Below are 12,523 nucleotides of genomic sequence, written 5' to 3'. Positions count from 1 at the left end.
AACATACATGAATTCAACTCATTTTCAAATGTACTTACATTAGTATCCAAACTTTTGTATAAAATACAATAACCACACAACAGAACAATGTTCAAATGTATTTTATTTGTTCAAACGTACGTTTTCATGAGCAGCCTGTAATACATTAAACTAGTGCTCATTTAAAAATCATAAAAAGAAAATGCAGGGCAAAAATTATTCCACGTCAATCAACATGAAAATTCACTTGGTATATGATTCAGACTTTGGATCGACAATGCACAGCCACAATGAGAACCTTTCGCTGGTGGTAACAATAAATAATATGTTGCAACATTATCTTGATTACCCTCCTTTAATATCAGCATAAGAGGAGTGACTAAAGTGAGGTTGCGCAGATTCCTTTTAATATTTTTTTTCTAGATTGGCTCACATGATGAAGTTTGGACAACCCTGCTGGAATACAAGTGCAACCATTTGGCCTGGTACAAGAACTGAGTGTATTCACCCATAATGATAGTGCTTCTTCAAGTGGAGGTTCAGTATATCTTTACATAGAGCGGAAAAGGTGTTCAACCTGTACAGAAAACAGCAACAGGAGTACTGGAAACAAGCCGTCAGCGCATTGATCATCCACCCAGCAACAACTTATCCCTTTTCCCAACGCGTCAAAACAATTCGGAGTGTTCAGTCATCCGTCTGTGTTTAGGATGCCAAGCCGAGCAGGAAGCCTCCGACGAAGCCGCTCGTGACGACAATGTTTTTCTTTACAAACTCTGTGGACTGAGAGTGACAGGTATCAGATTGGTTGACTAAAAGCCTAAGCACCACACTAAAGAATCATAATCATCTATAGATGCTCAAGCTTGTTTCTTAAGCTAAACTAATATAAATGTTAGTCAAATAAGCACAGTTTCTGTTTCCTCATACGTGGGCAAAGGGGGTGTACATACATAATATTGACTCCACAGGTTCATTACTCAACCCGTTCTCATTTTAAATTAAACATACATTCCCAAAAATATAACTAAACATTGAGCGTTATAGTAACACTCTATGAGTGTTATAGTAAGACTCTGAGTGTTATAGTAACTCTATATGTCTGAGTAATGCTACCAACGTATCAGGCGTGGGTAAAGTTTGGTGTTCACTCCGCAAATGCAAGCTTAATATTGCTAGTGCTGCTATTCCCTTGAAGTTGGACTGCATTTGCTGTGACTATTTATTACAATTATGCACTTTCATAACCGCATGCCATTATGAAAAGCCACGCTTGAGAATAGTGCTCGTGCACAAAGAGAGGTGGTTTTGGTCAAAAACTCGAGGGGGGAGGACTCAATGAAGTCAGGCTTCATTCAAATCAGAGTGGCAGTTCTCTGCAAAATCTGCGTTAAGTAATGAGATCCCTACAGTGACAACCATTTTTTTTGCTGAATAGGAAAAGTCGACATCCATTTGAGGTGTGTAGAAAAAAAAACTATGTATCCTATTCTAACACTGTTGTGGAACACAAACCTCAAGCTGAGCATGAGTACAATTGGGTGTAAGATTGCTCCATCGGTTTATCAAGTGAACCACATTAATGAGTGGGACGCATTATTATAGATGATTTTTGTGTACTCACCCGCTCTACTAATGTGTTCAGCTCTGGACCTGCTTTATCGGTATTCTTCTTGATCTGCTTCTTTGCTTTATTCACATCCTTTTCAACTCTCTTCCAATCTACTTGAATGTATCCACTATTGTTTGCTATCTAGAGGGCAGACAAGTCAGAAAACACACGTGGTTTGATTTCAGAAGAAAGAAAGCAAAATGGCATGTGCTACCAACAAATAAAGATAGCCCTTTGTTCACAGAGATTGTTGAATGATGTGGTCTACTCAGTTGATTTATATTGAGTGTGATTGGTACAACATGGACAAAAAACACTGAGCACTCAAACACTAAATTATTTTTAAATGAAATAATTTTACACTTGAACAATTTCACCACCGTCATACAAAGATATTCAGTTGAAAAATCCCCAATTATACGTAGAACATTGCTGTGAACATTTTATTTTTTGGCTTTCTTTTTCACACATGCGCACACAAATTCGTAAATATGTTATTCTATATATTTACATGTTCTATTATGTGGGCCAATTCACCAAATTAGTTCCAGGGTCAATTGCTTTCACTTAAAATGAACTAAAGCTTTCTTTTCTCTGTCTTTTTCAAATCCTGCTGGCACACATGCAATAATACACTAGAAATATAGTGCGTGCAACTCGTATGAAAAAAAAAAATTCCATCGATTTTACAAGATGATTGTTAGCAATTAAACTGGACACCACTCTCTACGCTTAAACTACTCTGTTGCCGATGAATAAACAAAGATGTTTTTTAAACGTGTCAATGCAGTATTTTAAAGTTAATTCATCTTCCAGTTCTACTTTCCAAAGCATTTCAAGAGGAAGAATAATGTTAAATAGTTATAAGGTACCTAGTGAATTCAACATGTAAAAACCATGATGCCATTTTTTCTGCTGACGTAATGTCACATTATGAACAGCGCGGGAACTCGATTAAACAGTATTGTGTTTTATTTGCATTCTGCATTTTTTTCTCTGAGTTTCTAAGAGTGATGCATTTAAGGGCATAAATGACTATTTAGAGTGTTGGCATGCCACAAAGGAGGAAGTAGTCAGGACGGCCATTTTTCACTCCTCAAAATACATTCACACACAAACTACATCATAAAACTCAGTAAGGTTGTTTATTTTAACTCTGCATTGGATATGCAATATTGTATTAAGTCTAATCTGGTGATTGATTTTAAAGGGGGAAAAAATAAGGAGGCCCAAACTGGGTCAACATTTGCAGCCGTCGGCAGGCCGTATTTTCTGAGAAGCACCCATGTTCCATATGATTCCCACAAAAGGCTCAATTATAGAATGAAATAATACCTGTAATAAGAGGAGTCCTCCACCCACAGCAGTGGCAGCAACTTTGCCAACTTTTTGAAAGAGATAGCCTGCACACCTGACATGAAGCACAAGACATTTGTTAAAGGTTAAGATGGTACTTGAATATTAAACTTACTCAATATCTAAGATTGTTACTATTTCTGTATGTGGTCAACCTAAGTATTTTGCGACTGTGAGATAAAACTGAACAATAGCCAATTAGGAAGTGACCAGGACAAAAATAAAGGACCAACATGTTGGGTTGAGTGCAAAACACATCTCCCAAACAATAAAAAATAAGTGTTTGGCCTAGCTTTTTCTACTGCTCTATCTTTGTATTTTCCATCAGTCTGTATCCCCTGTGGAACCGTACTGCCTCTCATTGGTCAGTTCTGGTACTATGTTCCAGAATTTACCCTGGATTTCTCCATGTTTCATTCTTAATTCAGTGTGGTATATAAACAGGGACACAGAAGGGATAACGGTTTCTAATATTTGATGCTGTGGCTCAATATTACCAAAACATCCAACACAGCATTAGTTTAACACTTCTTGTAATTGGACTTTATTAGCCTACAATAACCGAAAATAGATTAAATAATAAAGTCAATAGAGGCATCAAAGTTGATTTGGTATTACCTCATCGACATCACAGTTCTGAGGTTTGGGATTAGAACCTAGGCTGTAGCCTTTCTGTGTGTAGTTTACATGTTTTTTCCATGTGTGTGCTTAGTTTCTCTCAGGTACTCTTACTTCTTATCAAAAATATGCATGTGAGGTTAACTGAACAGTCCAAATAAATGGCATTTTTGTCTATGTACTAAGATTGGCAAGCCACATGTTGCATTTTATCACGTGACATAAAAATAATGGCGGAGGGGAAAACATAAATTCTTTGATTACCATCCGCTGACACCTCCGATAGCTATCTGTGTGGCCACTGAGTATTTCTCTGCCAACGGTCCGGACGTCTTGCCAAACAGGCGGTTCCACCATCGCTGACGTTTGGCGTATTCGGTCAGATCGACGACCTTGTCGTAGAGCTCCTCTTCCAGATCTACAAATATGAATAACGTGAACAAAACATTGAGTTAGCACCGCAATGACAGGCTTGTATGGTTGAACCAGTCGAAGAGTTACGCTCGCACGACATATAGTCCCAAAAGAGGGACTGTTTTGAGCTTGAATCTTTGTGGCGTGACTTGACAACACAAAGTGACGTAACCACTTCAATGTAAACATTACCGTGATTGAAAATAGACTAATGTGGAGTATATTTCACAACATTCTTAATTTAAAATGAGAATTTCTAGGGTCATAACAATTGGTTAGCATCCTATCGGCATACGGCTAAAAAGTTAGCCAACACGTCGTAATCGTACTCCAATACAGTGCGTCAATTTTTACGGGATGTAAAATGATCAGATGACAATAACCATGCAGTCAGAAACGTTTCACCCAAAGGTGTTTTATGTTCGTGTGTATGTGCTAAAATACGGGAAATTAGCTTAACCGCTCGCTTACCCTTGTTGAGCTTCGCCATTTTGGATCCTCAGATGCCTTCAAGTCCGTTGTCACTTGCACCACTTTTGACATTCAAAGTATGGGGGGAAGAGGGGCTGCGTATTTCCAAACTCCATTAACTTTGAACATAGAGTCGCAAAGCATTCAAGAATGTCAATATAACTTGACAGTCAAGTGAATTTGAGTTGTTAGTATGCCACTATTACTTACAACTACATTGTCACAAAAGAAAAGAGCTAAAGGTTTCCAGAAACCAACTTCCACAAGCCCTAATTTAATGGAAGAAGTCACATCTGACGTCACAAAACACCCAGGTGAATTGTGGTTAATGTAGGCCTCGTGGTTATTTTGTGACACGTTTGTATGATTAACTCCACGCAACAAACATTATAATTTGAAATGCACGATTTATTGGCATTATAAAGACAAGTAAAACATTCATATATAATGCAGATGGGCGTTTTGGACCATTCTGATAGCGTTGTTAATTACGTCACCGCTTATCGGTCCGCCAATCGCAAAAACTACAATGTGGTTGCTAGGTCGGAACTGAACTTCCCCTTTTATCGCCCCTTTTGAATGACAGCTATTCCGACCAATTAGACATCTGAATATAGGATTACGTATTCACAAAACAGAGGGTGGAAACCAATCGCCGGAGTTTGGGGGGCGAGGGCCCGGCCCTTTTCTCGCCAAGGCGCGCGTGTTCGTCCGCGTGCTCGCGAAACGTCAAGCGGGGACAGTCACGTGACAGCACATACCCGTGGTTGATTGGACGAGGTGCGCGGAGGGCGTGCCAACAGCGGCGGCGTGCGTTTGCCAGTGTGACACAATTACAACAACTTTGAGCCGATGGTTGGGGAAGTTTACGATATTATCAAATTACACCCAGTCGTAAAAAAAGCCAACGTTGCATCCACACTATGCTCACATCGGCGCCGGAAATCACGCTCTAAAAATGAAGCGGGTTGAAGCTAACTTGAAGGGTTCGTTTCCTTGAGGATTTGGAAAGAAAAACACGCTACGCCCCGCGCGAGTTGCTGTGAACAAGGTGTGCAACTCTTCCGTTGCTCGTGTCGTTTCGCCAGCCGGGCTCGGCCCCTGTTGCTGTTTCAACTTGTCCACCATGAAATCGTGCGGAGTGTCGCTCGTCGCTGCCGCCGCCGCCGCCTCCTCCTCTTCGGCTTCTGCGCGGAGTCTGAGCGCCGCGGCTAATGACGAGGAGAAAATGGCGTCGGCAAAAGCGAGTGAAACCGAGGAGGACTTTCCGACGCTTACGACGCAAGAGAAAGAGAGCCTGCTAGGAATTGACAGGTTAGAACTAGTGTGGTGTTAATTTTTTGTTTTGTTGTCGGCAGAAATATATTCTTCGTTTCCTTGCTCGTGTGCTTTACGCAGTTTGTAACAACACAACACGAATGCCCCCTCAAGTAATACGGAACCGCCTGTGTTGTGTGTCCTCTACTTGCAGTTCACTGTTTGGATTTCATAGGCTTCAAGAAGATGGCGCCAGAACGAAGGCCTTACTGTTAAAGGTATGCCACCACAGTGTAACATCACAGTCTCCCCTTTTCCATTATTTCCTCTCGTTAGTAGTGCACATCCCCTCCCGAGATAAAGTGGCAGCGACCTCTCAACGCCACTCGCTGCTAACGTGGCTAATGTTGTTAGCAGCGACGTGCACATACGTGAATTTGCCCAACTTTTATTATTAAATGACGATTTAGATCGCCCTACGCATATTTTCCTCATTCTGTGTGGTTCCACACAACTCGTAACTTAACGCTATTACTCTAAAATGCTGCATGTTTTTTGACGCCACGTTTAATAGTATCACAATCCAAAGCTAGCAAACGATGCGCAATATCAATCTCCACATTTAAGTTTCATTCAGCATAGCATCCAAAGCGATAGAATATTTCTTCCGCAAAATATTTTTCACTAATGAGATAACACATGTTAAGCCAACGTAAAATTCACAGCCAACACACACTTCGCTTGTTATTATAAGTCAAAACGCTCGTTACTTGGCTGCAAAGTGCAGAACGAGTGTGATGAAGAGCCTTTAAATGTAAATGTGCGTGGAAAAGACAATAAATTAATAAATAAAAGCTACGCAGAAAGTTGACAGATCTCTGCTCATTTTGGTTCGTGCGTCAGCTAACTAAAGCTAGCGTGTAGCCGCTACCGGTGTGTAGCGCATTTTTGCTGCCTCAACACACACGCTTATCCGACATTAGGAATAGAAACATATAGCCAATGCAATTTTGAACTTTTTACCACAAATAACGATCGTATGATCGGAAGTAGGATAGTGGCGATGGGTCGGAAATACTTGGTGAACGGTCTAAGCTAACTAGCCTCGCTAGCTGAGCTAATCACGTTAGCTAAATATGATATTATAACAAAACACATCTAGATGACCCACGAATCGGTGGCGCACAGATAGAACGGCGTGGTGTTGTTTTGTGTACCGTAAACCACAATGTGCATGCAGGCTGTGCTGCCTCTGCTTCAAGTTTGTTTTCAACATATGGTTTGTGGGCTTCTCGTTGGAGGGTGAACTGCGATTGTGTGTTGAGACCATACTGCATTCAAGATTGTCTTGTCTGAGCTCAATTTATATTTACCATTGAAATGCCATTAATCTGTTACATCCCCTCATTTTTTGTCTGTGTTTAATAAGGGGGGAAAGCCGTGATAGTTTAAAGATAATATGAATACAATCAGTTTTTTTAAAGTCCCATTAGTGTTGGTATTCCTTCATTGAATGTGCTTGTAAGGGGCGTGGCCTACTGAGGTGGCCGTGGTGTCTGATTCTCTCCTTGTGAGTGTTCTCATTTTGTATTTTTGTGTTGAACAGGTTGTCCCATGCAATAAATGTCTGAAATTACATTGGCGACTGGCTCGCCTTGTCCACATGGGGGCATTACAGAACCTTAATTACGCAATTTTTTTCTCTCACTTCGTGTTGACGGGCGGCATATCTGAAGCGTGTTGATAACTCAAATTTTGACCAAGTGCTTGCTCGTAAAAACTCTTACGTTGGGGCACTTATTGACTGTCTTCCAAAATTGGCACCCTTGTTTAAGATAAATTATTTAGCTTCTAATTAATAATTTCCCACTGAAAATAATGTTGGAATAAAATAAAACGAGGAAAATCCAATCTCCAATTAATGGATTCTTGTCGAAGTAAGTGCTTGCATCGAGTGACCGTGATGGCACATGTGCTGTTGTTGTTTGATGTAATCCAGTAATGGCGCCATAATTCACAGTAGAAACTACAATAAATTAGCGTACCACAACAGGACATCGAGGCGGCCTTCCATCAGATGTGTGCTTATTCCAGCCCGCTTCCAGATCCGACTTTCCCTGTCAGTCGCAATGTGTTCCCTTTTTTCTATTCTCTTATTTATCTAATTTATATATCTATCTGAATTATTGTTGTATTGCACTGGAGAGGGGAGCTCTCTAATCTCGTTGCACACTTGAGTACAATGACAAAAAAGGGATTTCTGATTCTGATTTTAGAAGCTCATTTATCACCGCCGTGCTGCTATGGAAGGGAAGTTTACATTGTATTACGTAATATCTTGCTAATGCTAACATGGGCTAGCCATGAAACTCAATTACCCACAATGCTTCTGTTTTACATCGCGGATCACCCGGATTACCACTAATGCCCATGTGCATTGTGCACATTGTTTACGGCCGAGCCATGAGAGAGCGGCCATAGTTAACATTGTGTTGCGAATTGACTCTTTTTTTTTTTCTTTTCTTTTTTTTTTACATCGATGCGTATTTTAAGCAGTTTAAATTGACATGAAATAAAATTTCGATGTGTCTTCACATCCCCATTAACGCATTTTAACCAGAGTTGTCAAGAATTATGGAGGGCACTGTAACTGTAAGTCAATGTTGGGCTTGTCACAATAATTAATTAATATAGCAACTTATTGTTCACCAAATGGAATGAACGCAAATGTATTTTTCAGGACTCAAAATCAAATTTACATGCGCGTTTCTTTGCATAGGTCATTGTCATTCAGTCGTGCTTCTTTGGTCCATCTTCTGTCAGTCACTTTGCTCAACGTTGTGCGAGGTGGGACTCACATCTTCTTATACTCACCATGATGGAACAGTTTGTGAAAATCAATTCAAACTTTTTGTTTCACCTATTGCAGTTTGCACATGTCCTGTTGGTTAATAGGCATGTGCAACTCTTTTTCTCATTTACTAATGAGGCACAGCTTTGTACAGTAGCACAAATGCTTGCTAGAATGGCAGTGCGCATGGTTGTGCCGGCTAACAGCCACCTCTTTGGAGCTCTTTTTGTACCCTTTTATTGCGTGTTTATGGTTATGTGGACATTGTCTACGTCTGCCAGCAAGGCCTAGTATCCTTTTTTTTTTTTAATCTTAAAAGATTTTTTATCTATGACCTGTGTAATTCTGACCCCGTCAGTTTGCATGCTGTAGGCCGAGGCTAAAGTATTATTATTGTTCCTCAATTATAATCACCTGAAAAGGAAATTTGGTGCACAAAGGCAAATTTTCTGTTCACAAGTACCGATTTTATGATCTACGAATGAATGAAAGTTAATACAACTACATCAATAAAACTGCTTTGGAGTTGCGCCTTCCACAAATTACTATGGTGCACTGCTGGAGTGGCATGGATGTGAACAAAATTTCACATTCCATCTCCCGATCTCACTTTTTTGGCACACAAGTCAGAGTCTTTGCTATTATGTATCTGCCAATACCGAATCACAATCAGATACTTCAGCAATACATTAAAAATAGAGCGCACTTACAAACTTTCCCAAATTATTATAGAAATGTACTTTGAGACATACTGTATATACAGTGCACAACTGTGTGCACATATGCTAAGTTAGTAATTATGTAATTATTTTATATTGGCCCATCCAACAATTCAGTGCCAGTTGCGTTTTGAAATGCTCCCCAAAAAAAAACACGTCAAAAGGCCTTTTTTTTTCAAATTTTTTTTTTTAAGCTTTAAACGTGAGCACATCCATGATGTGAAACACAAAGCTCAACGTCGAGTGATGTGCACCCCAGAAAAAGACGTCAGATGGTGCAGTATTTGTGGAAGTAAATATGGTCCCGTGTGCTCACTTTATCATCTCAAATTGCAAGTTGCGAGGTGGGAGGAAGTACATGTAATTTGGGGATGCGAGGCGACGCTTCTTGATTGTATCATTTAATGGAGTCGTCTACTAAAGATGACTTCATGTCATTGCCGGCGTGATAAATAAAGGGACTCCGTGGCTGAATTACTACTATCGGCACAAATATCCACTTTATGCTTCATGTTTCAAGTAGGATTAAATTAAAATAAAATGTTAAGACAGCAACTGTCACCCAAAATAAATTTGCAGATTCATGGACGATGTCAGCAGTCTCCCACGCACCCTCTTCCATGCCTGCGCGGAGAAAACATTTGGGTTTTGATGACGTAATCACATTCTTGATTTTTCTTTAATTTTATTTTTCATTTTCTTGAAATAACTACCCCATGCCGCTGTACAGGATAAAAAAATAGAAGCCTTTACTTTACAAAATTTATTTTCCTTCCTTTTACAAAATAATGGCTCTCGGTTAAGGATACATAAAGTGCGCTGACAAGTACTGCTAGCTGAATATCTGCATAGTGAAAAAATAAATACAGAATCCTATTGGGATGTAATGATAATTGTGATGTCACAGTATTAATATTGCCACAATATTGTCGCCATGTTACGATATTAAAAGCAACACAACGCCCTCAAAAAATATTACTTTTCGCCCGCTTCAGCCAAACACAGCGTTGTGGAAAACATGGACCGTATCTGAGTTTCCATGACAGCAAAACAAAAGAGAGATTTATAGAATTTCGATCAAGCGCAATTGTGACTTGAATGTGTTTTCATTGTGGTGTGTTTCGATTCTAAAGCGTAAAATCGTCTTGTAAAATCTTTTGTGATGTTCCCATCGGACTTGCGGCCAGTTGTGCAAACCACACTCTTCAGCAGTTTGTGCGGTGGCCGCCTGGGGCATCGTGGCCGTGACCCAGCGCACTTCCCCCACAGCGGTGCTCCGGGTTGGCCTGGAAAAGCTCAGGACAATGGTGACTCGGGGAGGCGTGGCTCTGTGGTAGAGTGATCATTTCTCAACCTAGAGGTTGAGGGTTCGATCCCTGGCCCATAGCCTAAATGCAGTGTATATAGCAACTTCTACTTTAGTTTCTCGTCCTCATCCAGGCACTGCGCGGTCAGGCCTAGCAAACTAGCAGAGCTAACATCACATTGTTTTTAAGGAAATACCGGCATTATGTATTCAGGATACAAAAGAACTGTAACTGTATTCCATTACTGTTACAGAAAAAAACATTCGGATTACAGGTACATCTGCTGGTGTTTTAAGGCAAATAAGTCAAAACGCAATTTGTGAGACCTTTTTCTTTGCAAGTATCCCATGTTATAACTTGGAGATCTGCGGCCAATATGTGCAAATTTGTTTTTAAGCCTAAATTTAGCTGTTGCAGCTTTTAATCAGGTGCAAAAGATAAATTATCATTTGAATCACCGGGATTTCAATTATTACCTAAATAATCGCGATTAATATTGTTTTCATAATCGAGCCGCCCTAATGTGCGCTACATTTTTGTCACACCTGCTGTCACGTTTATTCATCATAGTTAGATCCACTAACACTGTACTTCTTTTTCTCCTATCCAGGCGGTTAGCTGCTATAACAACCTCATCCTGAAAGCAGAAGGGAAGGTAGATCCTGACATTTTCTGTCAACTTGGCCATTTCCACCTCCTGTTGGAGGACTATCCAAAAGGTTTGTGTTGTTTGTATAGTATTTTCAAATATTCACCGTATTTTGCACAATCTGCTTTCATTTCCATTGACCGTTGTGAATTCACCTCCTTTTCTTAGCATTATCTGCATACCAGCGGTACTTCAGTTTACAGCCGGACTACTGGAAGGTGAGTTAACCGAACAACTGAATAGCTTAAGGCTTTGTGTGTGGGTTTTTTTTTTTTTTTTTGCTGAAGGTCATTTTAGTTCAACTACAGAGCTTTGTCTAAATGCCGTTAAGATTCTACCAAGGTGAGAAAGGTTATCTTTATGGCTAATGTGTGATCACCGTGTTCAAGACTGTGACCAATTTGGTTGCACATGTTTTACAGTTGCGCCCTACCCTTCAAGTTTTGGGGAGGGACATGAACAAGCTATAAAAACAGAAAATGTCCCATGTTAAATATTCAGGTTTATTTTGTTGTGAAAAAAAGTAACTACATGGACGTAATTTGTTTCTTTAAGGGCCACCTGACACATGTACACCATTTGCAACAGTAACAATTAGATTTCTCTTAACTAAATGTGCGCTATTTTCTGTTTCAAAGTCGATGCACGATATTTGTTATATCAAGAATATGCAGGGCCAATGTCAATTCTGTCAGGGCCACCACTCATCTATCATCACAAATGTTCACATTATGTTGTTTAAATTTAAAGTAACATTTTAATTGTGTTTCCCCCCAGAATGCAGCCTTTTTATATGGGCTCGGCTTGGTCTACTTCCATTACAATGCATTTCAATGGTAAGTGCTTCCTACTTTTTTCTTTTGTCTATGAACCTGTCAACTAATCTTGGGAACAATTGGCTTTTTGCCAGCGGGAGTGCAATCCTGCAAATCAGTCTTGCTATACGAATGTGTCTGGTCCAGCCCAATCAGCGACCTTTGGAGCAACACTTCGCCACAAAAAAATAACAACTATGCTGTCATAGCTGTGTCAGTCATTTGCAGCATGTTAGCATGGCCCAGTGCTCACGGTGGTCTGACGGCCCTAAAAAAACTGCATTTTCATCATTATCCTTGAGGTTCCTACAGTGAAGTTGGAGTCCACCTATGGTAAATTCAGTTGATTGAAGACTATTTGGAAAGGCACACATCTGTCTAAATAAGGTCCCATAGGTGACACAAACAACACATGAACTCAAAGGAATTGTCAGTAGACCGATCCAAGATGATTGTCTCGAGGCACAAATCTGTG

At 40.1% G+C, this 12,523-nt stretch overlaps 2 protein-coding genes across 3 annotated transcripts in view; one reads left to right on the top strand and one right to left on the bottom strand.

The window, feature by feature from the left end:
• Positions 1-85: 85 nt before the first annotated feature.
• Positions 86-4,751, bottom strand: fundc1 (FUN14 domain containing 1). The gene is made up of 5 exons (XM_088314573.1): positions 4,451-4,751; positions 3,830-3,983; positions 2,927-3,002; positions 1,604-1,732; positions 86-762 (listed from the first exon to the last, which is right to left on the bottom strand). Exons 1-5 carry the CDS (start codon positions 4,467-4,469, stop codon positions 685-687), a joined length of 456 nt encoding a protein of 151 aa, XP_088170699.1. The 5' UTR covers positions 4,470-4,751; the 3' UTR covers positions 86-684.
• A 467-nt stretch (positions 4,752-5,218) lies between these two features.
• The window catches only part of kdm6a (lysine (K)-specific demethylase 6A), a 39,038-nt gene continuing 31,733 nt past the window's right edge, over positions 5,219-12,523 (top strand). For both annotated transcript variants that reach the window (XM_088314571.1, XM_088314570.1), the window contains exons 1-5: positions 5,219-5,764; positions 5,922-5,985; positions 11,195-11,303; positions 11,402-11,451; positions 12,011-12,069. In XM_088314571.1, coding sequence (XP_088170697.1) covers positions 5,577-5,764; positions 5,922-5,985; positions 11,195-11,303; positions 11,402-11,451; positions 12,011-12,069 — 470 coding nt within the window. In that variant the 5' untranslated portion in view covers positions 5,219-5,576. The remainder of the gene's footprint in view (positions 5,765-5,921; positions 5,986-11,194; positions 11,304-11,401; positions 11,452-12,010; positions 12,070-12,523) is intronic.

Source organism: Idiotropiscis lumnitzeri, chromosome 14, assembly GCF_059441095.1.
Source record: "Idiotropiscis lumnitzeri isolate Australia: NSW breed Sydney's pygmy pipehorse chromosome 14, RoL_Ilum_1.0, whole genome shotgun sequence".
In the NCBI taxonomy this organism is placed as follows: Eukaryota; Metazoa; Chordata; class Actinopteri; order Syngnathiformes; family Syngnathidae; genus Idiotropiscis; species Idiotropiscis lumnitzeri.
The sequence above is the reverse complement of the archived record's forward strand: the minus strand, read 5'-3'. Positions and strand labels throughout refer to the sequence as shown.

Excerpts from the sequence above, each read along its gene's own strand:
- fundc1 (XM_088314573.1), bottom strand. Across the intron at positions 3,003-3,829 it reads ATCGGAGGTGTCAGCGGATG|GTGTGCAGGCTATCTCTTTC; the intron begins GTAATCAAAGAA and ends GCTTCATGTCAG. Across the intron at positions 763-1,603 it reads TGAACACATTAGTAGAGCGG|TCCACAGAGTTTGTAAAGAA; the intron begins GTGAGTACACAA and ends TGTCACTCTCAG.